The sequence below is a fragment of the Dama dama genome, chromosome 25 (genome assembly GCF_033118175.1).
Source record: "Dama dama isolate Ldn47 chromosome 25, ASM3311817v1, whole genome shotgun sequence".
In the NCBI taxonomy this organism is placed as follows: Eukaryota; Metazoa; Chordata; class Mammalia; order Artiodactyla; family Cervidae; genus Dama; species Dama dama.
In genome coordinates this window covers 28,408,468-28,436,324 of record NC_083705.1, presented here as the reverse complement: position 1 = coordinate 28,436,324, position 27,857 = coordinate 28,408,468, and the positions used below count along the sequence as shown (strand labels likewise).

Below are 27,857 nucleotides of genomic sequence, written 5' to 3'. Positions count from 1 at the left end.
AGAGTATTCTTTAATTACGTAATTATTATATAATTATAGCATTTTCTGGTTTTCTTGGCACTTTTACATATATTTTCTCATTTGAGCTTAATGAGAGACAAATATCATAAATAAGGATCATAAGAATAAAAACATGACTTTCTCATTATCATAAAGCCAGTAAATATTGCTCCTGTGGCCAAATCATCCCTCTCACCATAGGACGGTACCTCCTTCTCCAGCCATGCTGTGTAAATGGAGGACTGTTATAATGTGGCGGTCTGTTCGTGGGGCTCCAGGCAACAGTCACGACACTGAGAGCACTCTGGCTGCTGGGATCGAGGATCACGTTACTCACCTCAAGCTGCACAGCAGCAGCGGTGTGTGTCTCAAAACCCAGATTGAAAGAATCACAGTTGTCAGAGGTTTGCGTGGATGACTGTTTGTTTTTACAATGGCAACATCTTTTATGATACCCTTCAATTTCAGTGCCTTCTCCCAATCGTGCTAATAAATAAAAGACATGTCATGGAAGAGAGAAGAGAAAATTAAAACCTTTGGAGAAAAGAAATTCTGTACTTTGGTACAAATTATCCTCCTGTTAAAACTGAGAGAATCCCCACAAAGATGCAAATAGTTCTGACATCTAGGCAAGTTGAGGACCTAAGCAATTGCTTTTTTCCAAAATCTGGATCACATTGTTGAAAGGTGAATGAGCTAGCCCAATAGACTGCAAATGTTAGAGAAGAGAATTCTTGTTAAGCCAGATAGCATTTTCTGTAAAGAAATGCAGAATTTAAGAGAGCTACATAAACACTATCTGGAGAGACAAATGAAAGGGAAATAAAAGCCAAAGAAGGCTTGAAATATTCACTGCTATTTTATAAAACCTGTTTTAACTCATGCTGTTCCTTCAGCTCAAATCCTGTGGTTACTCACTCACATTTTAACAATAGACTACACAGTAACTAAAGAAATTCGTTCAGACATAGTCATCGATCTTAACCAAATCAGAAATTTTCACAAAAATTGCTTGTTGTTGTGTATCTTCAATAGTGCTTAAGAAAATAATTATTTCTAGGTTATAAGAGCAGTTTTGACACAGATGCAAAATATTAATCTGCCTTTTCTCATTTGGCCTCAGGAGCTGGGATGAAATCACATGATTTAATCATTCTGAATCCATGTGGCTCCTCGGAGATAGGGCCAGATGTAACCAGAAGGATTTATAGGGTGTAAAATTCAGAATGGATTAGGAAAGCATTTCTGTGTTCAGCCCAATATATCCTAAATCAACATCCCCTGAATGGACCAGAGCAATCTCTGGCTGACCTAGTAGGGAGGTTGTCATGGCAACTGACTGGCAAGCTCAGCCAGTGGAATGTGACTGCAAACAATGGAGCGATAAGATTGCGCACAGAGCCGAGGACTGAGGCTGCTTCTGCCCAGGTAGTGATGCATCAGTAGAAGCGTAAAACTCTCACTGCATTTTTGTGCCATCTCGCACTTCTGGCAGCTCATTTGAATTTATCGTGTCCTTTCCCAGCTGTTGATAAAAACACTGCTGCTGACAGATAACAGAAGCTCTGGAAAATCAGCATCAGTAGCTAGATGCAGTGGTATACAAAGCCCTGGAGTGCTGTTAGGTTAACACCACTCAAATTTCCTAAAGGAGGTTGAAGTACACTTAAGGTAAATCCAGTGATTCTTTAGTGCCATCTTGTGTCCAGTGAAATACTGGAAATTTACCAAAAGCTTACCCTCAGGTGCTTCACTAGGACAGACATGGAAAAAGTTAGGGCTGCACTGTGTTGGAGTTTGGGAGTCCCTTTCACAGCAGAATATGAACATGAAGACGTCTAAGCCTCAAGTTAATGAAAAAATGAAAATAACTTTGGTAGAATCCGAAGTGAGGAAAGAAAAAAAGCCAAATAACCCCAGTCTTAGAAAAGATTAGAAGCAGCTACATGGTGATCTAGGGGTTGGGGGGAAGAGATAACACGGACTCAACGCTGAGGAGTCTTCATGTTACTATTACCAGCTCTTGCCAAGGTATTTTTTTTGTCTAGAGAAGAATAACATGCAACTATCACTAATTCCACTTTGTCCTGTTGTTCCTGGTTCACGGATAGCAATATGTTCACATGAATATATTGCTCACCTATCTCTCACCTAAACCACATCCACCCGTCACTGCCCGCCTCCCATGCATGTCCCATTTAATTTCAGCACACATAGGAAATGATCAAACTGTGTTTCTGTGTGTTTCTTCCAGGATTTGAATTTTTTGAAACAAGTGCCAAGGATAACATTAACGTCAAGCAGACATTTGAGCGCCTTGTGGATATCATCTGTGACAAGATGTCCGAGAGCCTGGAGACAGATCCAGCCATCACTGCCGCAAAGCAGAACACAAGACTCAAGGAGACCCCTCCTCCACCACAGCCCAACTGCGGCTGTTAGTGTCCCCCATACAGGCAGCTCCAGAGGGGTTGGTTGCTAAAAACAGCATTTATAAATGATTGATTAGCCTTCACTTATACTGCCTAATAACTATTTGAGGGAAATCTTTGATGTCAGTGGCTCGAACATGCATTCAATTCTGGGGAGATTCCCTGTGTTAATATGTGGCAAATATGTGATCTTAACTTTGTAAGGACTATCCATCTATAAACATCTGGTATTTGCATGTGATTTGTTATTTGTCTTCTAGGCTCTTTTTGTTTCAGATTTCTTAGATTAAGCTACTGCTGGGACTTCTGATTATAATTTCATACAACTGACTTTTGTGCCATGGGTTCAAATTATGAGATTCACTTGTAGGTATGATAACCGAGAATTTGGTTGTGTGCGTGGTATGGGCTGGGGGTGATCTTAGGAGACCTTATTTGCTTTACTCTCAATTGAAAAATCCAGTGGAAATATTACTCATGATTAGGAAGACTGTTGTGAGTCTGGTTGGTTTATGGTTCAAGTATCTATCTTTCAATGTTATTAATAATTGAGAAGATCACTGACTATAAAGAAACAAAAATATTGTTTAAGGCCCTTGAAAATTTCCTAAGAGATGAATATTGACCTGACTGGAACTAGATATCAACAGTAGTCTTAGTTTGGATGTTTAAAAAAGGAATTCCTAACCCAGGACTGCTCCACCCAACATTCTAAATATTTGAGGGCACTGACAGACTGAAGTATCTGCTGAATGTGTTATATATCAAGCATCTTAATCCAGAATGACAAATGTAGGATTCCAGGGCCTGAGTTTCCCCCATGGCATATATCACCACAACTTTCTGGAACCATCATCAACCCCTGAAACAGAGGTTAAGTTGAAGCTTGTTAGAGTCTCTCTTCTCACAGGATGTAGACTTGCTTCCCAAACCACTGCCTTCTGCTCACACCTCCCCAGGTTTTTTAACCTGGTTAGAAGTCATTTAAGTAGTATCTCCATGGTTCTCAGGTTGAAGACAAGCAACTATCATCTCTAATCTTTTTAAATCCAAGTATTTATACTTTTAAGGTATATCCCCATTCTGTAAGCCTTTATCCACGCTTAAGGGAATCAGAGACCACTATTTGGAGCTGAGGATTACAGAAATATCTTAGGATGCCATAAGCAAATTGAGAAGAGAAAGGAAATCATTTGAATACCCAGATTCTTTCTCCTAAATTTCTCAAGGACCTTATACAGTGAACAGCAAACCAATCCCACCGGTGAGTCTAAATGAGCAAAAAAGAGATATAGCATCTGTATCACTATCCAGCATTGTTCACAGCTAGGACTTTAAGAAGGCACACAATGGCATATTTGTAAGGACAGTTCCATTAGGTGAACGTTCCTCTCTTTTGGTGATCATGTTAAACATTGTTTTCTCTTTTTAAAAGTAGAGAAACTTCCCATAAAATGCTGAGTGCAAGATTTTTAAGCCAAGATATTGATAGAGAAAGATAAAGAGGTCTCTGGAGAATAAATAACTGCAAGTCAGGGAAGTAGATCACATATATTACTAGTAAGTTAGAAGATGAAAATTACAGGAGAAAGCATTTGGGATCTCTTAAGCATATCCACATTTTTATTATGTCTCATCTTCTTAGCTTAAAATCTGCTAATTGGCAGTAAGTTTTCACTTTGGCACTCTGCAGGGTAGGCCTTAGTGAAGACAGGACATTAATGCTTTATTAGATTTTAATAGGGCAAACCAGCTTCAAAAATCAGAGAAATTAAACTGAAGGGAAGCAAGTGAAAGTGGGGGCCATCAAAGCAGATTTGTTTGTAACAGAAGCCTGTTTGCATGATATTGTAATATTTCTATAACCTAGATTAGGAAATGGCCATGTTAAATAATACAGTTGTTAAGCTGACTTTTCCAGTTTAACATGAAGCAATAGAACCAGGAACACCTTCCCATCCCCTCTTAGCCCTGACCTCACATACATACATACAGATGTCAACGACCTAAATATACTAAACAGGATGTTTCAGATGGCTTCTTCAGAAGGCCCTTGATATGTGTAATACTGTAAAATGGAAAGCAAAATCAGAGGGTAGAAAATTGGAAAGAAAGTTGAGTTTTACCCTCTTGCAAACACTTTTCCCAAAAAGCTAATTTCTACTGGAATTAATTGGCCCTAGAACCAGAAGACCTAACCCAAGTACCCACATACACAATGTCAAACCTACCAAAGTTGTGCTACTTGAGGCCAGTCAGGGGAGCTTAACACAACAACTGGGCTAGGTGTCAATGCCAAGGAACATTCAGCAATTTCTATTTTCCAGACCTCAGTGGAAGCAGGGCCTTCCTAATTGATTTGAGAGTCAGTCTGAAGCACTCACCCTGTTTGAATTTCACCAAGCCAGAAGCTTCCAGAAAGGATTGTCACAGAGCTCAATGAATTGAGCACCAATGCTCCTGCTATATAAACCACATGGAAAGGGAGAAAAATCCTCTATTCCTAATCTCATCAAGAGATCTTGGCTTTAAAATCAAATTTGGCAAAAAAAAAAGAACCAGTCCAGGATTAACTAAGTAAACTTCTTGGCATCAAGCTATATTACTTATAACACTATAGTTCCAAGGTTTTTCAGCCTTCTGGCCATCATGCACATGAATGTATATAAACATACACCTGCATACAGTACCTCCCATATTCTCTCCATCTGCCAACAGCCTGAATAACCACAGATCATTTTTTACAAATTGCCTAACTAAATCTGTATTCAAAAGCACAAAGACACCTTACAAAATGTTAGGGTGTAAATTGTAGACAACCATCTTTTAGCCTCAATGCAGTTCAATTAGTGTTTCAAGTACGGAAGTATTTGTCTTCCTCTGCCACTCATCTCATCACCCCATCTCTCTGATTACTTTTTATAAGCAAACCTTGATTGTTTTGAGCAGATATTCCCAAGAGCTTTGGTTTGGGGATTTCCTTTCTTTTCTAAATGGAAATGAAAAATTGGACTGTAAATTATTTCCTCTACATGGTCATTCATGGAGTGGATCTGCATTTCAGCTTTTGGGGATGTGAGTAGACATAGAAGGTACATGGAACTTGAGTCCTGAGACGACAGTTTACGAGTTAGCATTGTGTGTCCGGGCTCCTAAGAAGAACTGCTTTAAGTCAGTGAATTCATTCATTGTCACTGCCCTCCCGGAACAGCTTCCACTGCCTTGAACTTCTAATCTCCTCCTTAGGTTCACTTAAAATCATTATCCCCTGCTGCCTAATAAATAAGGGCTAAGATTTTTATTTGGAAAGGGAACCATGATGATGCCTTTGGCTACAGAGAAAGCTGCAGCAGTGTTACATTAAATGCGAACTATAAATTCTATTAAAGTACAACCCCAATTATACAAGCCATCTATATTTGCCACAAACAAATATCTATTTCAGCTATTTAACTCTTACCCAGATTAATTATAGGTCTTTAGTTCAGCACAGTGGTTATCTTTCAGGAACCAACTTAAATTTCCAATTTTAACTATGTTTATGCTGACAATACTTTCAGGGATGAAATGTTTTTTTGTTTTTTTAAGTAAAACACAGTCTGCTGTTAACTGAACTTCCATGAAACATTAATTTCAGAGCACGGTAGTTGGTAATCAGGCCTCACTGTGATGTGTTTTATCTGATGTGCATCTTCGTGCTTGGCAAGGATGCGCTATGCCATTCTTCAGTCAACCATGTGGCATTGGTGGGACTATATTGAAAATGTAGCCAGACTCTCCCAAGCTAGACCAAGGCAGAGGTAGCAGCTGCATATGGAAAACTAATCTAAGTCTTAAAGTCATAACTAAAACCCTTCCAAGCCAAAAAGTGTTTAATCATTTTCATATGCTATTGGAATGCTCCATCAGGAAGTTTTGGTGGGGTATACTTAGGAGGTGGTCTGTCTTTCTACCTGAAGAAACCTGCCTTTATAAATGATAATGTGCATGACTGGAAGCTAGAATTCTTTGATCCTTTAAGTGTGTACTTACTCAGCGTGCTGTGTCAGGGTGCCGCATGAGCAACCAGACCTGTGTGGCCTTTCTGATCACCCCTTGGAAGTGCAGCCTCTCCAGCTCTGCTTGGCTTTGCCTGTTTGAGTAAACTACCTGTGCTTTAGGGGTCTGCCAGTAAAGTGGTGAAATCTTTCTGATGAGTTGAACCATTAGGGTCAGCTTTTTAGAGTCCTTTATATTTTAGGTAGTTTTTGGTCAAAGCCAATCAAAGATATAAACCTGTTTTATATTCTGAAACAAACTGGGAAAACATGGATAAAAAATGAAGCTTATAACCAGGAAAAAAAAAAGTATTGATTATCTCTACAGTGCACCTACAGGGTTCCAGATTTTCCAAAAACACAGTATCCCCTAGGGGGGCAAAAACACGTCTGGAGAATTTATTTTAAATATATCCACCTATTGTTACTTCATAAATAAATATTTTTGGTTTCTTAAAAACCTTTACAGGAATTCTTGACATGCTAATCAAATATTTCCCTTAAATGGATTAAGCTATTTACATTTGGGCCTCAAGAGTGTTGCCCCTCCCAGAACATACACACTCAAACACACTTTTCTATGAAGGAGAGGTTCCACCTGTGGTGCTTTCTCAGTGCCAGGGAAAAGGAAGCTTTACTATGCTCCAGCTGGAACTGGCGTTTTCCTTAAAAAGGTCTACAAAATAGATTCTTCACACTGACTAGATTCGTATGTCTGTGCATAGACCTAATTTCCATTAAAAGGAGAGAATAGAGAGGATATAGTTTGCAAACGTTCTAGGGAAAAGAAATTATTGCAAAGTCTCTGTCAGAGTTTGAGTATTAAAATCAGACCATCAAGACAGTGGGCAAATTGAGCTTTCTATTTACAGTTCTCTTTACTAGTTCCTGATTTTTTTATCATTTTAATTTTTTCAAGCACTACCCCCACAGAATGACAGGACCAAGAACGGGAAATGAAACTTAAGTTTCACCATTTACCTCCCATTGATATATTTACTGTAACTGTAACCAGTCATCACTTGCTGAAATGAGGTTGGGGCATGGGAGGGGGTTACCTGTGTGTTTTGTTCACCTGTGTTCATACTTTCCTTCATTGTGGACAACTGAGAGTTGGCTGTGGCTTTCTTTCTTAATGGAAATATTTCCATGTTTATGTTGTTTGGCACTAAAGGTTGCTTAGGTTCATGAACGCTGTTCTTAAAGACGCAGACGGTACGTGAGCCGCAGACACCTGGCCTTTCAGGGACACGAGCGAGCTTTCATCTTTCTAGTGGTTCCATACTCCTCATACAAGTGAAGTCTGGGGGTTGTTTGCTGTCTTGGTATGATGGTTTTCCATGCATTTTCTCACCATCCCTAGGATATGTGCTGAATGAAAACTTCCTGTTAATTCCTGTTAATATATTGTTAATGTCAGACGTGATGTGCTACCGTTGACCTGTCCAAATGTACAACTATTTAATGGTGTTCGTGGAACTGAAATGTCTTAAATGTTGCATGAAATATGTTGTAAAAAATAGATTTGTTTTCTATTTTTCAACACCTCAGAATTGAGGGTTCATGGGCCAATAAGTGCAATATTTAATGACTTACTCAGTGTATATAAACTAGTATGAAAGAGTGAATTATAATGAATGTGTGAGATGCTTTGATGGCTGTTTGACTTGCTCAAATTATTTCTTGTAGCTGTATTTGTCTAGTGGTGCAATTTATACAGTAAATACCTTATTGGTGTCATGTGAAACTCTTCTGTGCCTACTTCAAAGTATGTTTTATTCCTAATTAAGACCAAACATTTAGTATCTGCAAATATATGTCAATTTTGCCTTTTAGAATTGTGAGTTTTATTTTCAAGACAGAGTGGCTGTTAGTTTATTTTAAATAAGTGTTCCCTTCTTTAGTTACAAATTCTCCTGAAGCTTTTTTTCTCCCGAAGCCTTTTATACAAGCTTAATTTAGAAACCTAAGAAAAAATATGCACATAAGTCATTTTTATTTTTCTCTGAAATGTTGATCCCATGTTCTGTCTACTAAGAATTTTCACTCATATTTGTGCGTATATTTTGTTAACCCTGTATTTTGTTTGCAAAATCCCTGTCAGTCCTGGGAACTCTAAGATATTGATTTCTTTTTATGTTGTTGTTATATTCGCTTTCAATTCTCAATTGTCCACACTGATAATATAAGAGAAACAAGTCAAACCCTTAAATCATTTTGGTATATCATCATAAACTCATATATTCATCGTCAAACCCCCTTGATTAGTCTCATAATTTGTGGTCTACAACTTCACTGAGATGGAAAATCAAGAAGTTAGGCCTGGTTGTGGATTACCAAAAACTGTGTTTATAAATATGAAGTTTCAAGTAGGACAACTATCTTAAACTCCTATTTGCCATTTCAATTTTTAAGGCAAAGCACTCATTTTAATATTGTGGTTTGCTTTTTCATTTAGTTAGAGTCAATCATAATACCCTTGGGAAGAAAAGTTATGTTTTTCACTAAAAATGACGAAGGGCAGTTGGTTTTAGATGACCATGACCCTCAGTACATCATAGAAAGCCTTCAGTTCTCTCTATGACAGTTGCCTGAAATTGACATGTGAAGATGTGCCAATCACAAAAAATGGCTTTGGGCCGCCACCAGTGGTATGTGGCCCTGTTTTACATGTGATAGATAAAATTTTGTACTCATCTTTCACACCCACTGACAAAATAGAGGTGAGTGGAACAGGGAGATTAGAGATGACTTTGTGCCAAATTAAAAAAAAGAAAATGTAAGCAGGTAGCCAACATGAGAATGATAATTTAAGGGTGTATTTAAATGTTTAGTTATCAACAGTTACCAAATAGCACGTGCTCAGTGCTGGGGGAATCAAACATGGAAGAGGTATGGCTCTGGCCCCTAATAAGTTTACTGACTGAAGCACAAGGAACAAAATGCCAGAATATAATCTAAATGCTACATTATGTCAGGATATAGGGACACAAAGAATGGGAGACCTATAAAAACAGGAGGAATCAAGAATGACTCCACCGAAGAGGTGAGACATGACAAGAGAAAGAATTAGAGGAGACTGTGCCAGGCAAACGAATGGGGAAGGTCACAGTTTGCTCCCTTATTGGAAGGGTGAAGAGCTGGCAGCTAGAGATCTTTGTTTTTCTCCAGAGAACCAGACTGGCCCTCAGAAACCCCACCAACTGCCCCAGTTTGGCTGTGTTTTTGTCCCCCTGAGGAAGATGAACTGTAGCATCATCATATTCCTCAGTGCTGCTGAGCAGCCCCAGACTCGTTCCAAAACACAGACTGATTTGAAGCTCATTAGAACCACTGATTTAGACATTTTGCCCATGCACCAAACCACAAGACACTGTCGAGGCCAACATCAACCAGGCAGATGTGTGCCCAGAGATTTTTCTGTGGTTCCATGTTTCCCGTAAAGAGCGTTGGGGAAGTACATAGATGAAGACCTTCCTTTGTAACCAGGCACTTTTGGCTCCTCCTCAGTGACTGCACTGTGGAGCTCTTCTTGAGAAAAAATTGAGTAACAGCTTAATGCTTTCATATAGTGATTGTGATTTTATCTGAAAACTACCGCTGCACAGCAATTATTGTGACTCTTCATGTGTCCACAGGAGCTTTTGTCTGGGTTTAAAGCTATAAAGTGTATTCACATTGTGAAGTTTTAATTCTCTTTATTGAAATTAATTGTGTAAGAACTGTATGTGCTCTATTAGGTATTAAGTTTGTATGTGAATTCTGTATAGAAAGTGGTTTTTGTTCTTTGGGTTAATCTTGTTTTATTTTTTGGAGATTACAATAAATATCTAAGAGACTATATTCCTGAATTTCTCAGTCTTGGTCTGAGAACTTTTTTCATCTCCCTTCAGTTTGTATTATTTTTGGTCCTAGGATGCTTATTTCCAGTTTGGTCCCCTCCTCTTCTGCAGTCCTAAGTACAGTACTGAGCTTGAACTAGAGACAAAGTGAATGTATCTTTATCAGGTTGTGAGTTCAATCCCTGGTCGGGAAACTAAGGTCCCACTTGCCGAGGGACAATGAAGCCCACACGCTCTGGAGCCCATGCTCTACAACTAGAGAAGCCCGTGCACCACAGCATAAAGCCCAACAAAGACCAGCACAGCTTACATAAAAGTGGCTCAGTGGTGGTGATGAGTACAGGACACACAATTTAGAAGGTGGGTAATGGTGACCAGTAACGTTTGAAGAGTGAGGCCTAGAACCTGACTGACGCTGACCTTCCTGGCTCAGCTGAGTAAGTACATATTAGTTGACTAAGTGCATATTCATCAGCTGATTAAGTACATATTAGTTCCATTAACTAAAAGACAAAGTATAGGTTCTGGTTCAAGATGGTGGCATAGCAGATCCTGAACTTACTTCATCCCATGAACATACTGAATCTGCAGCTACATATCGAAAAACTTCCTCTGGAAAAAGCATAAAAACTACCTGAGCAACCCTTACACATTGAGCAAATTAAAAAACAAAAAAGCAAAGCAGGTAAGAGAAGCTGAGACACAATCTCACCATAAACTCCATCATGGATGTGATGTCCACAATCAGGAGGGAACTCAAAACCCAGGGCTTCTCCCTGTGGAGCACATCAGGCACCCCAACTCATGAAATATGCATCTGAGATAAATCCCCAAACACCTAGCTTTTAAAGTCAACGGGGATCACATCCATGAGACCCAAAGTGCATAGCAATCGGGAAACAACTCATAAAGACTTTCTGGGCTCTGACTCACTTGCCTCAGAGACCAGCAGGGAGGCAATCAACTGAGAGGAACCCCCGCTTTAAGACAAGCAGATAAGCCTCTTCACATGAAGTGTTAGCCTGAGGGGCAGGCATCTAGTTTAACACACATCAGGGGGCCTGACAGGGTACTCCCTGGGGACAGGCTGGCAGGCACCATCTCTGTGCTCGCTCTCTCCCGTTCTCCAGCTCACCTTTATCTCTTAGAAAGGAACTTCTACCCTTCTCTGGCACCCTGCTTTGCATCACTGCTGCCCAGGTAACACCTCCAAAGCACCTGGCCCTGGTGGCCACTGGAGCTCGAGTTTGAGGGTCCTGAAACATAATGGAGAAAGAGTTCTTACATGGCTGCCGCTCCCAGAGCACAGCAAGAGGCAACAGACCAAGGAACCCGGCATTTCTGTGAAAGCCGTCAACTAGCTTATCTTCAGGGCTGCAGCCTGCGGGGCAGGTTTCTAACTAAACCAACAGCTGAGAGCTCCATGAAATCTCCAGGAACCTCAGAAGACAGGCACCATCTTTGTGCTCTCCCTCTGCCACACCCCAAGAGGAGGGCTCTTTCATGTGTCTGATGCCCAGGTTTTATGTCTAGGGCCTTGGTTTTTGTGGTTGCCACCAGGGAAAGCCCCTTGATTGCCTAGCAATCAAACCAGCAGGACTTGCTTCCCTGAGTTCCATGGGCTGGTGATAAACAGAGCAACCGTTCTTGGCAAGCTTCCACTCCCCGAGGCACTGTGCAGACAGCAGACTGAAACACCCCTCCAGTCTTTATGTCACAGAGGTCTTTTTGCTTCTTCTGGAGCTTCAGCCTGGGGAACAGGCTTCTAGTTGGTTGCATGTCTAAGGCCTGACGGAGGGGCTTTCCAAGGACAGAAGCCACTGGACTCCATCTCTGGAGTCCCAATCTCTGCAATTGCTACCCACAAGATGCCTTTATTGCATAGCTCTGTGGCCAGTGAGTTATATGTACAGTCACATAAGACAATCCATTTGTGTATTTTAAAAGTTGCTGCCTAAGGATCTGACTTCCAACAGGCTTCTGTACAGTCAAAGCTTGGTTTTTCCAGTAGTCATGTATGGATGTGAGATTTGGACCATGAAGGCGGCGGAGTGCTGAAGAACTAATGCTTTCAAAATGTGGTGCTGGAGAAGACTCTTGAGAGTCCCTTGGACTGCAAGGAAATCAAACCAGTCAATCCTAAAGGAGATCAACCCTGAATATTCATTAGAAGGACTGATGTTGAATCTCCAATACCTTGGCCACCTGATGCAAAGAGCCAATTCACTGGGAAAAAGATCCTGATGCTGGGAAAGATAAAGGGCAGGAGAAGAGGGCAACTGAGGTTGGACAGCATCACTGACTCAATGGACATGAGTTTGAGCAAATTCCAGGAGATAGTGAAGGACAGGGAAGCCTGGCATGCTTCTGGCATGCTTCATGGGGTCTCAAAGAGTTGGACACAACTTAGCGAGTGAACAACAACAATGATACAAAATAAAATGTAAAATATGACATCAAGAACATAAAATGAAGTGGGATAGATTAAAATGTAGAGCTTTAGATACATTTGAACTTAAGTTGTTAAAAACTTGCTGTGCTGTACTTAGTCACTCACTCATGTCCGACTCTTTGCAACCCGCTAGGCTCCTCTGTCCATGGGGATTCTCCAGGCAGGAATACTGAAATAGGTTGCCATGCCCTCCTCCAGGGGATCTTCCCAACCCAGGGATCGAACCAGCATCTCTTAGGTCTCAAGCATTGGCAGGTGGGTTCTTTACCACTAGTACCACCTGGGAAGCCCTAAAGTGAAAGTGAAAGTCACTCAGTCATGTCCAACTCTTTGAGACCTCATGGACTATACAGTCCATGAAATTATCCAGGCCAGAAAACTGGAGTGGGTGGCCATTCCCTTCTCCAGGGAATCTTCCCGACCCAGGAATCAAGCCGGGGTCTCCTTCATTGCAGGCAGATTCTTTACCAACTGAGCTGTCAGGGAAGCCCGTGTCCATAAGTAAACCCCTCTGGCCTTCAAAGCCAAATGCTCTAAGGGCTCTCTTCCTAATGCAGGACCTCCAGAGTGGAGAGCCTGATGTGGGGTTCAGACCTCTGACTCATTTGGGAGAACCTCTGCAATTGTAATTATTCTCCTGTTTGTGAAACCTTCTACCCTGGGGATATGGGATTTGACTATACCACAATTCTGTCCCTCCTCATCTTATTTGTAGAAGATCTTTTGTTATAGGCTCTGGTATTCTTCATCAATGGTTGTTCTGCAAATAGTTGTGATTTGGGGGTGCCTATGAGTGGAGGTGATCTCAGGGTCTTTCTACTCCATTATCTTGCACAGTCTCCCCAACTCTTGTAATTTCTTAAGTGATAATACCCTTAGTGCTCTTATTTGTTATACTGAGATGAGCCTGAGTGGGCTTCTGGATGGATGTTGGTCACCAGAAAGACCAAGCCAGGATTAGAAGTTTGGCATTTTCAGCCCCACTCCTCATCCTCCAGAGAGGGGAGGGGTGATAGAAATGTAGTTAACAATTACTCAGGCATATGTGGGGAAGCTTTCATAAAACCCCACAAGTACAGAGTTTGGAAATCTTCCAGACTGGTGAACACGTGGAGGTGCTAGGAGAGTGGCATGCCCAGAGAGGGCATGAAGCTCTGTATTCCTTCCCACAGACATTGCCCTGCTCATGTCTTCCATCTGGATGTTCAACCACATCCTTCAACATATCCTGGTAAAAAAGTAAAACATTTCCAAGCCTCTCCAGCAAATTAATTAAACAAGAGAAAGGGGTCATTGCAACTTCCAATCGACAGCCATTTTGCCAAGAGCCCAGGTGACAACCTGAGTTTGCAACTAGTGTCTAAAGTAGGGGGGAGAGGGGTCTTGTGGGACTGAGCCCTTAACCTACGGGACTTGATACTATCCAGGTAGTTATCTAGACACTAGTTGCAAATCTGGGCTTCCCTGGTAGCTCAGCTGGTAAAGAATCCACCTGCAATGTGGAAGACTGGGTTCGATCCCTGGGTTGGGAAGATCCCCTGGAGAAGAGCATGACAACCCACTCTAGTATTCTGACCTGGAGAATCTGGCGGGCTACAGTCCATGAGGTCACAAAGAGTTGGACACAACTGAGTGACTAAGCACATAAGACATCTAGCTTCTGTCAGAAAAGTACTTGGTGTGGGGAAAAACTTCCACACATCTGGTGACCAGAGTGAAGTATCTTTTATGAGAAGTAATAGGAGATTCACAGGGAAGAACTCATAGTAGGGAAGAACTGAGATTTTTCCTACAGTGGAAGGAGGAAAACTGAGTTATTCTATAACATTGCCAAAGGAAATAAAAAAAGGACTTTGAAGAGCCATATGCACTCCCATGCTTACTGCAGTATTGTTCTCAAAGCCAAGACATAGAAACTACCTAAATACTCATGAATGGATAAAAAATATGTAGAATATTATTCACCCATGAGAAAGGACATCCTGCCATTTGCAACAACATGGATACACCTTGAGTACATTATGCTAAGTGAGATAAGACAGATGGAGAAAGTCAAGTACCATATAATAACACCTGTGTGAAATATAAAAAAGTCAAACTCATAAAAGACAGTAAAATGATGGTTACCAGGGAATAGGGTAGGGGATATGACTGATGCTGTTTAAGGGTGCAAATATGCAATGAGCGACTGAGCAAGGCATGCATGTTAAGTACTGAAGTAACATGCTATACGCAAGGCTGCATGTCAAATATACTCAATTAAAAAACAGAGGTAATGATTAAAACTCTAGGGAGTAGATAAAACAAAGTTCAGGAGAATGTATCAAATCAGAAGAGTAGATGGGGAAGTAAGGTACAGTACATCTATAGGCAACCAAGGAAGACAAACTCACAAAGACAACTTAAAAAATGAGCTGCTAAAGAGATGGATGGACATTTAAAAGTCTACAAACAACAAATGCCTGAGAGGATGTAGAGAAAAAGGAACCCTTCTGCATTGTTGGTGGGGATGTAAATTGGTACAGCCGCTGTGGAAAACAGTATGGAGGTTCCTCAAAAAATTAAAAATAGAATCAACATATGATCCAGCAATTCTACTCCTGGACATACATCCAGACAAAACTATAATTCAAAGAGATACATGCATCCTTATGTTCATAGCAGCACTGTTCACAATAGCCAAGACATGGAAAAGCCTAAATATCTATCAACAGAGAATGGATAAAGAAGATGTGATACATATATACAATGGAATACTACTCAGCCATTGAAAAGAACAAAATGCCATTTGCAGTAACATGGTTGCAACTAGAGATTATCATATTAAATGAAGTCAGAAAGACAAACGCCATATGATAGCACTTATAAGTGAAGTCTAAAATATGACCCAAATGAACCTATCTATGAAACAGAAACATATCAGGGACATAGAGAATAGATTGGTGGTTGCCATATGGGTGGCAAGTGAGAGATAGTTGGATCCAGAGTTCAAGATGAGCACATGCAAACTGGTATATATAGAATGAATAAACAACAAGGTCCTACAGTATAGCACAGTATATTCAGCGTCCTGTGATAAGTCACACTGGAAAAAATATGAAAAAGAATGTGCATGAATAACTGTCATTTTTCTGTACAGCAGTAATTAACAGCATTGTAAATCAACTATTCTTCAATTTAAAAAAAAAAAAAAAAAGAGATAAATGGAGAACGGGACAAGGGTGGGAGACAAGAAACTATGAGAGGAGCGAGTTTTGACATAGAAGTGGTCCACATTTTCAGATAACGTGGAGAAAACTCAGGATTACCAGTCACCTTGGCAGGGACAGGTTTAGAATAGCAATGGAGGAGAAAGTTTGCACTGGGCAGAGAACCAAACAGTAATGGTGAAGATACTATTCTTTCAGGTACTTTGTAAATACAAGAAAAGGCTATTAAGGACAGTCTAAAAAGGGTTTTATTTTGCCTTATTTCAAGAGGCTTACATATCATTCTGTGTTAAAGAGAACTGAATTAGAAAATATAAGCAAAAAAATTGATACTCTTTCCATCCAAGTCTCATTCTCCCATTTGTACTCCTGTTTCTATCTCTTCTGCTCCATCTCTATGTGCTTTACTTTCTGCACAACAATCTCAAATGAGTTGCTCTTGTCCTTTGCTAATATTTTTACTAACCTGTAGGGCACAGAGCATCCAACAACTACTTATGATGAAATGAACAAAAGCTATCTTTTTAAGTTCCATACTGAAACAGACGCTTGAAGTTTTCTTTTTTAATAATTTTCAAATTAACCAAGAAAAGCACAACCTCATCTTAGCAGTGATGACTACATTGTTCATGTCAAAGCGGCCAGCAGTCTTTTGTTTAAGTGGGTGACAAGCCCAACTGAGCTAAGGTTTTCAATTGCTGTGCTTCCACCAAATCACGAAGCCATTTGCAAGAGAAGGGCAGGCAATTGTATTTCTGAAAAGTTGGCAGCTGCTCCTTTGTACTTTCTCACTGGGATACACCAGGTGTGATGCACTCCCTGTGGTTGACAACACTTCAGGTCAAGTATAAATGAACATATCCATCGGCATCTTTTTGCCCTTGCCTCTATTCATAGACTAGAAAAGGCAAAAGACCAGGGTAGGCTAATGGAGAACAAGTCAAAAGTGAAAGGACGTTTAAAAATAGAACTCTGGAAGGAGTGGTGTTGGTTATGGAAATTCTAGAAACTGACACATTAACATGGGCTTAGCAAGGAAAAAGATGGCATTCACAAAAGACCATTTGTTAATACTTGAGCTGAAGTGCAGTCAGGTTTTGCAGTGGGAAGCAGAAGGGAAGGGAAAATTTCTTACGGAGATTTGATAGTAGGAGCAAGAAATCAAAAGCTGGTTAAAGAAAAAAGGGTCTTGAAAAATATATTAGATTCCCGGGTGCCATAGTCCTACAGATGAAAACAGAGCTTTCACAAAAATACTCAAGATTTTTATATATTATCAAAAACTCAATGAGACCTTAAGATGACATGCAGAAAAATCTTTTTCCCTTTCTGTAACTTAAAATACAGTTACTATTAACACATACTACACAATTGCTGGTGCTCTCCTTAACAATCCCCTGAGGTTACTGTGACTCTCTATAAAAGACATTTCAATATATCTCTTACTATCTGTCTGCTCTTAAATGGTAAAGACCTAGAAGATTTTCCTTGAGTTCTCAGTAGAAAAGAAAAAAAATTCTTCCAAAGGCATTATGATATTGAAGAGCATAATAGCCTTTTGGAATTTTTTTTTAAATCATTTCCATTTGACCTCCAGGCCATCCTCATAAATACAATGATTTAATCTGAAAGAACACTTGGAGTTTAATTATTTAATATTAAGACCACCCTCAAGTCACTTCATGATCTGATCATTAAAACTGACATCATTTTCAATCTTTATGGTCAATATTATGAGGCAGGGTGTATTATTTTATTCATCTATGCCTGCTTGCAACAAGTGTTATTTTTTTTTTTTTTAAGTCTTTATGCATCAGGCACGTGAGTTGAATTTCTTATTATCCTGAGATTTTTTAGCACGGGAACAGCAAGTTGGCTGGTAGACAGCTTGGTCCCTGTTGTGACAAGAATGGTACAACCAGAACCAATTCTGAAGGAAAGAGCCCAGAGAAGGGCTTTTCAACTTGGTTCATTAGCTCCATATTGACTAATTTAATCAGATTTGTCTGATGCTGAGACCCAAGGTCAAGTATTTTTTAAAGGTTCTCAGGTGATTTTCATGTGGTCCAGTTTTGTGAAGCACAAAAACAAACAAACAAGTCAACAGTTTAACAGATAACAACAGATAACACAGTTATCAGATATCACATATATAACTGTTGAGTTATCACAACTCAACAGATAACACAGTTTCATACAGCTTTATCCAATTTGGACAGCTACCCCCAATATAGAGCAAAATAGCGCTTTCTTTGCCATCATGGGTTATCCAGCTATTCAAAAGCATGTAGGCCAAGAGGAACAGTTAGAACTGGTGATGGAACAACGGACTGGTTCCAAACTGAGAAAGGAGTATGATCAGGCTGTACATTGTCACCCAGCTTACTTAGCTCACATGCAGAGTGCAGCATGCAGAACGCCGGGCTGGATGAATCACAAGCTGGCATCAAGACTGCCGGGAGAAATATCAACAGCCTCAGAAATGCCAATGAAAACCAATCTAATGGCCAAAAGCAAAGAGGAACTAAAGAGCCTTTTGATGAGGGTGAAAGAGGTGAGTGAAAAAGCTGGCTTAAAACTCAACATTCAAAAAACTAAGATCATGGCATCCAATCCCATCACTTCAAGGCAAGTAGAAGGGGGAAAAGTGGAAACAATGACTTATTTTATTTTCTTGGGCTCCAAAATCACTGTGGATGGTGACTGCAGCCATGAAATTAAGACGCTTGCTCCTTAGAAGAAAAGCTATGACAAAGCTAGACAGCATATTAAAAAGCAGAGACATTACCTTGCCAACAAAGGTCCCTATAGTCAAAGTCATGGTTTTCCAGTAGTCATGTATGGATGTGAGATTTGGACCATAAAGAAGGTTGTTGTTCTTATTCAGTCACTCAGTCATGTCCAACTCTTTTTGACCCCATGAACTGCAGCACACCAGGTTTCCCTGTGTTTCACTATCTCCTGGAGTTTGCTCAAACTCATGTCCATTGAATTGCTGATGCCATCCAACCATCTCATCCTCTGTCATACCCTTCTCCTCCTGCCTTTCCCAGCATCAGGGTTTTTTTCCACTGAGTTGGCTCTTTGCATAAAGTGGCCAAAGAAGGCTGAGCATCAAAGAATTGATGCTTTTGAACTGTGGTGTTGGAAAAGACTCTTGAGAATCCCTTGGACGGCAAGGAGATCAAACCAGTCACTCCTAAAGGAAATCAACCCTGAATATTCCAAAGAATTGATGCTTTTGAACTGTGGTGTTGGAGAAGACTCTTGAGAATCCCTTGGACAGCAAGGAGATCAAACCAGTCACTCCTAAAGGAAATCAACCCTGAATATTCATTGGAAGGAGTGATGCTTAAGGTGAAGCTCCAATACTTCAGCCACCCGATATTTTATTACGAAGCTTCTCAGGTAATGTTTACTCCCATAAAAGTTTGAGAACCACTGATATGGTGGTTAGGAATCCAGACTTTGAACAGTCTGTATTTAAATGTCACTTCCTTCATGTAATTCTGAAGGTAGAGAATTTCAGCGGTTTTGTTCCTTCAAAACCCCCAGCACCTAAACAGTACCAGGCACGGAGCTAGTACTCAGTTGTTGAATGAAGGGTGCACAAATGATTGAATGAATGACCATGGGTTGTCTTAATTTCACCAACATTCTTAACAGAAAAAAAAAAAATTAAAATGAGGGTAGTACTCCTCTCTTACAGGGATTTATAAGAAAGAGATGAGCTAATATGTTTTCAAGAGACAGCTTAGTGCCTGATATATATACAAAGTGCATACTACATGGAGGGCGGCGATGTTGTTTGTGATGCTGTGGTCATCACACAGGTGCTGTGAGAGCAGCAATGACAGAGGAAACCCTTTGCTCTCAGAAAAACTCAGGAGATAGAAAATGTGCTCTCTGGGTGCTTGCTGTAGAGGTGCTGGCATACTAGAAGTAAGATCACATTTTCAGTATTTGTCAGAAAAACATCTTTCTTTAGATGTTCCAAATAATGTTTTCTGATAAGGTCATGAGGGAGTCAGAGGCCTGACATAAAGAAACATAATTTATGGACATATTCTTATTTATCCTCTGCTGCATCCTTTCCCCTTTATCTCCCAAATAAGGAATTTTTGTATTTCTGGCCCAAAATTGCTGGATGTTTACCAGCCTCATGCATAAAAGATGTGCTGACTGCTCTAAGAACAATTTTGAAAACATTCTGAAAATAATTCAATCTGAAAGGTCCTCTGTGAACACAAGGTAACAGTGGTATTTGGGAAAATACTTTGTGTAATTTAAAAACTTTACCATCAAAGTTGAAATACTATTAAGCACATTAACATTTCATTTGGCTTAGAATCTGAATTAACATGGTGTATGTTCATTATCTTGATTGTGTTGCTAACTTCATGCATGTGTGGGTTTTCAAATACACTCACAGATTCTCCGATACTCCTCCCTTCCAGGAGCAGAGCCTAATCTTCCTGCCTCGAGTGTGGGCTGCACTTAGTGACTTACATCTAACAAGTAGAATAAAGAGGGGTGATGACAGTCTCGGAGCCTGGTCAGGAAACACTGCAGTTCTCTCTTGTTTGCTCACCTCTGGCTCACTCACTCTATGAAGAGTAACCGGCCACCGTGGAGAGATTTCCCCCAGGTGTAATCTAAGGCATCCTGTCAAGAGCAAGCAAAAACCTGAGGATTCCTGCCAACAGCCACGAGTGTGCGCCATCTTGGAAGCAGATTATCTGGCCTCAGTCAAATCTTCAGATGTCTGTGTGTGTGTGTGTATGTGTGTGTGTGTTAGTCACTTAGTCGTGTCTGACTCTTTGCGACCCTGCGGACTGTAGCCCACCAGGATCCTCTGTCCATAGAATTCTCTAGGCAAGAATACTGGAGTGGGTTGCCATTTCCTTTTCCAGGGGATCTTCCCGACCCAGGGATCGAACCCACATCTCGTGTCTCCTGCATTGGCAGGCAGGTTCTTTACCATCTGCAGCCCTTCAAACATCTTGACTGGAGCTACATGAGATATCCTGAGCCTGAGCCACCCAGCTACACCACTCCCAAATTCCTGACCCACAGAAATATCTGTAGGATAACAAATGCCTATTGTTTTAAGTCCTTAATTTGGGAGGTAATCTGTAACATAACAATAGATAACTAATGCCACAGGCATGCACACATACGTCAAAGTTTATCAAATTATATACTTAAGAATATGCAGTTTATTACTTGTCAGTTACAACTCACTGAAGCTGAAAATACGAAAGATAAATAACAGAATTAAAATTTTATTATTGAAGGAATATGTGGCTCTTTTTAAAATGATCAATGTGTAGATTAAGGTCAGGTATAGAACTCCCTTTTTGGTAAAACAGGCTGAAAAAGAATCTAGAAAATAATGATGTTATTTCTACATATTAGAAATAAATAGCCAACCATAATTTCTGAATCCATACCCTGTTTGTTGTCTAGGTTTTTTTCCATATTCAGACTGATACCCCATGATAGGCTAAAATGAAAATGTGAACATGACAAATTCTAACAGTAGTGGAAATGCTTTGGTTAAGTGCAAACCATTCTTGATTATATGACCTACTGGAGGCAAGAAATAGCTCAGGAGTGTTGCAGAAAATTCTGTTAGAATATGAAGACAGAATATGAAATAGGAAGAAAATAGCGTATTTTTATATATATATATATAATTTGCAGATAGACAGACAGATTATAGTATGGATAGTTCGGTATTTTGGTTTTCTTTTTCTACCTATCATTGTATTATATTTTCCCAAATCATCTCTTAAACCAATAGTTTTAATGAATATACTGTAGTTAATCTTACTATAAGTACAAGCATTTATATAAACAATCCTCTACTATTCACACATTGGTCATTTCTAACTTTCTGGTCATCAATAATGCTATAATGAGCATCTGTTTAGCTAAAGCTTTGCTTGTTTTTTCTTAAGGGCAGATTTCTGAAAGTGAAATGAACATCTTTAAAGCTATTACTACAAAATACCAAATTATTGTTCAAAACCACCATGCCAATTTACATACTCACTAACATAATGTAAAAATTCCTGCTCACCACAATCTTGCAAGAAGTGTGGATTTTTTTTAAAAGTGCACCATTTATTTTTCATGAGTTTCTGAGGCATTTAAAAAGAACTTTATGATCCGTACACCATCACACCATCTGTTTCCTTCACTGAAAAAATTTTCATTGGATGATGACTTCTTTTTCGAGCTTGGTGAGGCCCTTTGGTCAGCAAGATTTGGACCCAGAAAGAAACTAGTGGGACCACCCTGGTGGTCCAGTAGTTATACACCTGCCAATGCAGGGGCTAGGGGCTTTGACTCCTGGCCCGGGAAGATTTCACATGCTGTAGGGCGGCTAAGCCCGTGTGCCACAACTACTGAGGCTGCGTGCCACGACTGCTGAAGTTCGCATGCACTAGAGTCCTCCCACCACAGCTCCTGAAGCCTGTGTGCCCTAGAGCCCGTGCTCCACAGTTAAGACAAGTCACTGTAATGAGAAGCCCGCATACTGCAACTAGAGAGTAGACCCGCTTGCCACAGCTAGAGAAAGCCCATGCACAGCAACAAAGATCCAGAGCAGCCAAAAATAAATGAGAAAATTTAAAATTTTTTAAAAAAATCTTAAATTTGTAACCAAACCATACATAAATCATTAATAAATTCATACAGCTTTCTTATTAAGAGATGAATTCCCAAATGGCTTTGAATAGAATGATAGACAAGGAACAAAGGTCCAGGGACCATATCATATTCTCATTTGCTGCTTCCTAGGAAAACAGGGCTTCCCTGGTGGCTCAGATGGTTGAGAATCTGCCTGCAATGTGGGAGACCTGGGTTCAATCCCTGGGTTGGGAAGAACCCCTGGAGGAGGGCATCGCAACCCACTCCAGTACTCTTGCCTGGAGAATCCCCATGGACAGAGGAGTCTGGCGGGCTGCAGTCCACGGGGTGGCACAGAGTCGGACACGACTGAGCGACTAAACACATAAGCACACACAGGACAACAAAGGCAACTCTATCATACACTAAACTCACAGAGGGGAAACATTCAGTTGCAATGACAAAAAACTGAAGGTCTCTTTTTACCAGGAAAATTGCATTTAAAATTTATGGGGAAGCCATGTAAAAGACAAGAACTGAGGGGCTTCCCTGGTGATCCAGTGGTTAAGGATCTGCCTGCCAATACTGGGGACACCAACCGGTTCAATCTCTGGTCTGGGAAGACTGCATATGTGGTGGGGTGGCTGAGGCCTGTATACCACATCTACTGAGTCCGCTTTCTAGAGCCCACACAATGCAACTACTGAGCCCACATGTAGCAACTACACCTGTGCACCCTAGAGCCTGTACTTTGCAGCAAAAGAAGCCATCACAATAAGAAGCCTGCCCACCACAACTAGGAGGTAGCCTCTCACCACAACTAAAGAAAGCCCACACACAGCAACAAAAACCCAGTGCAGCCAAAAGTAAATAAATAATTTAAAAAAAAAAAAAGAACCAAGAGTAAATGTGTCCAACAAACTTGAGTTTGGGGCAAACAATATTTTTCAACAAGATTATGGTCATCAGACCAACAATGCATTGGTACTTACTTTGTGTGTTTATGGGTTATTTTGTTTAATTCTCACCAAAGACCTCTGAAATGTGGCCACAAAGATTCTCATTGAGAATCAAAGATGAGAATACAGAGGTTTAACTATGTTACATAATATGACCAAGGTAAAACAGACAGAAATTAGTAGGGATGGATCTTAAAGACAGGTCTAACCTGCATGAAGCTCTCAGAGACCCAAAGCATAGTTTTGTTAGGCTATCTTCTTCTCTGAAGATACTGGATGGGAGGCAGCATGCCATAATAATATGAGTATAGGCTTTGGATTTGGACATTCTTGGATTCAAATCTTTCCTCCATATGCTAGTTTCTGACTTCTGTGATCATCAACTTCCTTATTCCTTAAACTGTTGTGAGATGTAAATGATGCATGCAATGCCTGCCACAATGTTCAATGTAATGCTTAATATGTGTTGTGTGTGTGTACGCAAAGTCATGTCAGACTGTGACCCCCATGGACTGTAGCCCACCAGGCTCTGTCCATGGAATTTTCCAGGCAAGAATACTAGAGTGGGTTGCCATTTCCTATTCCACGGGATCTTCTAGATACAGAGATCAAACCTGTGTCTCTTGTGTCAACAGACAGGTTCTTTACCTCTGAGCCACCTGGGAAGCCCCTAATATGTGTTAGGTATGATTATTTATATGCTAGAGTAGACAAGGCTAGAAAGAAAATGCATACTCAGTTGCCTCCACCAGAGGGCAGAGTAAGAACTGTATTGTGTCATTTTCTATGTTGATTCTGGTAAGGGAAACTAGAGTGCATAATTTAAATATCATTTACTAATCCTCAAATCCTGACAGGAGGCCATAATAGACTTAAAAAGAAACACAAATATTTAAAATTACATGAAGAATAATAAACTGAATATTCTTTTACATTCCATAAGTTCAGTATGCATTCATATTCAATACATTTCATATGTATTCAATTACATGAATACTATTGAAGCAAAAAATTTTGGTAGCGAGGACAAATATAAAGTAATTATGAGGATTTTTTTGAAGTTGGAAATGTCATCAGCAACTTCCTTAAAATTATTCTAGACTATGATGTATGGGTAAAAGGAAGAAATGGGGATTTGAAAAGTTATATAATAGATGCAGTTTCTTCTGTTAAACAGAGAAGGGGCAAATGTTTTACCAAAAAATGTTAACATTTTAAAAATCACAGAAGTAAGAGTATGCCGGAGGGATGGAGGCAGGCAAAACTGTGTTACAGATTGAAAATGATTCCTTCAGTACAGCCATTCCTGAGTTCTTCAAGACTGCCTTGGAATATGCTTCCTAAAGAAAGTAAGATAAATCACTTCTAACTTCTCATCAGTGTCACACTCAGCGGCAACTCCTCGACTTTGATGCCTCCACTTCCTCTAGAAAGGCAGAGTGGACTATGGGTCAGAGGTCCTGACAGTTGCAGGTCTCCTTCAGAAATATCACATCCATTGTTGAGCAGAAGAAATAGCAGCCAATTGTAAAGGACTCAGCAGCTTTTTTAAAAAAATTATTCATTTTTAATTGAAGGATAATTGCTTTACAATATTGGTTTGATTTCTGCCATACATCAACATGAATTAACCACAGGTGTGCGCATGTCCCCTCCCTCTTGAACCTCCCTGCCACCTCCCACCCTTTCTCACCCCTCTAGGTGTCGGTCCTTTAATGGACCGGAACCTGGCGGTCCGGAGTCGACGATAAGAAAGTAAGAGAGAGAAAGAGGCTGATAGCGCTTGTTGGTACTTTAATGGACCGGAACCTGGTGGTTCCGAGAGGAAGAGAGAGAGAGGCTGGTGTCCCCTGGTTTACGCGGAAAGCCAATAGAGCCCTGTTCTTAGGGTTCGCGCTGCTGCATGTGGGCACCAGGCGCCCTCTCGGGTGGGTGAAGGCACAGTGCGCCTTCTCGAGAGGGTCTTAGAAGCCCGGGCAAGAAAGTGAGCTCAGCGGGCCTCCGCGCTCCAAGGAATTAGCCAGAAATATAGAGAGAGAAAGAGAGAAGGAATAGAAAGAAAGAAGGAAAGAAAGAAAGAAAGACACGGGGACCAAAGCTCTGATGGAGCAAAGGTGTTTTAATCAACATGGCGTGGGTATATATACTGTCTTACAAGGTGGTTATTCTCAGCAAAGACAAAGATTAAAATTCCAGACTTACAAAACATAAGATGATCCCTATCAAAGAGAGAGTTGCAAACGATCACCTTTTACCCTATGGCTCATAAAAAGGAAGAGGGTACTTATCACTGTAATGAGAAATGCCTGGATTCCTCAGCCCCGGCAAAGGCGTGCCTCTCCTCTTAATTCCTGAGTATTCAGGAATCAATAAGGGTCAGAGGGTTCCTGACAGATCCAAAACAGCACACAGGAAGCCTCTTGTTAAATGCTTCCTGACATCTAGGTTGTTACAGAGCCCTGGTTTGTGTCGAGTCATACCATTAGCTGTCTTCTCTTTTGGCTTTGCTGGATCTTCGATGATGCACATGGGCTTGCTCTAGTTTTGGCAAAAGGGGACTATTCTTTCTTGTGGTATCTGGGCTTCTCATTGAGGTGGCTTCTTGTTGCAGAGCACAGATTCTAGGCTCACAGGCTCTAGAATGAGAGGCTCAGTAGCTGTGGCGCATGCGCTTAGTTACACACCTTCCTGCCCCTCATATGTGAAATCTTCCCAGACCAGGGATCAAATCCACATCCCCTGCACTGGCAGGTGGATTCTTATTAATCACTGGACCACCAGGGAAGTCCAGCAGCTTATTTTAATGATTCTTGACATGTAAATTGGTCTTCTGCAATGTGTGTTTTGCTCCTTAATCATTTGATCTTTCAAACAAAAATTAAATCCTGGGTAATTTTCCTACTTTATTAGCTAAAAACCTCTTTCCCTAGTCGATAGACAAACCCTCACAGCCACAAAACCCAAGACAATGATGAGGCTAATGGACTCCCATGGAGACAGACCTTCCCTTGGGTGGTCTCAGCTCTCCCCTCCCAGTTCCCCTCTTAGGTGTGTAAACATTCTGACACCCTCTGATGTCTGCAGACGTTGCAGTGGGAGCCCCCTGAACAGCCTGCTGTGAGGCAGAACTCTAGTCTCTGGACTTTACTGTCCAAGGGCTCAGGTTTCCTAGGGATCTTCTTAGCAGATCCCAAAGGGCTACCTTGAATGCATCTGATGCATCAGTGTCACCTGGGGTGGGGTATCAGACACGACTCCTTTGTGACCCCATGGGCTGCAGCCCACCAGACTCCTCTGTCCACGGATTTCCCAGGCAAGAATACTGGAGTGGGTTGCCATTCCCTTCTCGGGGGGATCTTCCCGACCCAGGGGTCAAACCTGCGTCTTCTGCAATGGCGGGCAGATCCTTTACCACTGAGCCAGGGGCAGGTTAAACTATAAGTTTCCCCAATTCAACTTCAGACTCACTGAGTAAAATCTCCCAAACTCGTTATCAAAAATCCATATTTTAAATTATTTTATTGGATAAATCTCATCAGCACCAGATTTCAGAACTTCTCAGCTAGGGGAGAGTTAGAAAGTTGAGTATAATAACAATAATACCAAATTAGCCACAGGGTTTTACAGTATGTAAAATGACTTAACCTTCATTTTGCCATTGAACCTCATCACAGCTGGCCCCACAAGGTAACTATAACATTAGGAGCCTACTTGTATTATAAGCATTCTCTTGTATCCTCCAGGAGGTAGATTCTATTAGTGTCCTTATTCTAGACTCTAGATGGGGTACAAAGGCTTAAAGAAATAATTGGCTGGACTTCTCTGGTGGCTGAGTGGATAAGAATCCGCCTGCCAATGCAGGGGACACGGGTTCATCCCTGGTCTGAGAAGACCCCACATACCTAAGAGAAACTAAGCGTGTGCGCCACAACTACTGAGTCTACACGCCACAACCACTGACCTGCGCGTTAGAGCCTACAGCTCTAGAGCTGCAGCTACCGGGCCCGTGTGCTCTAGAACCTGTGCTCCGCAACAAGAAGCCACCACAGTAAGAAGTCCGTGCACCTGCCCTGTAACGAAGAGGAGCCCCCGCTCACCACAACTAAAGAAAAGCCCTTGAAGCAGTGAAGACCCAGCACAGCCAAACATTAAAAAAAAAAAAGAAAGAAAGAAAGATTAGCTGTTCACGACCAGATCTGGGCAGTGATTGAAGCTTTGACTCCAAACCCTCTTAGTCCCAATCCTTCCATCACACAGCACTGTCTTACAGATTTCTAAGGTGGACAGAGC

General features: G+C 40.8%; 1 protein-coding gene across 2 annotated transcripts in view; it reads left to right on the top strand.

The window, feature by feature from the left end:
- RAB3C (RAB3C, member RAS oncogene family) overlaps positions 1–10,253 on the top strand; it is a 290,840-nt gene extending 280,587 nt beyond the window's left edge. For both annotated transcript variants that reach the window (XM_061129756.1, XM_061129755.1), the window contains exon 5: positions 2,255–10,253. In XM_061129756.1, the coding sequence (XP_060985739.1) occupies positions 2,255–2,442 (188 nt within the window). In that variant the 3' untranslated portion in view covers positions 2,443–10,253. The remainder of the gene's footprint in view (positions 1–2,254) is intronic.
- Positions 10,254–27,857: the final 17,604 nt, after the last annotated feature.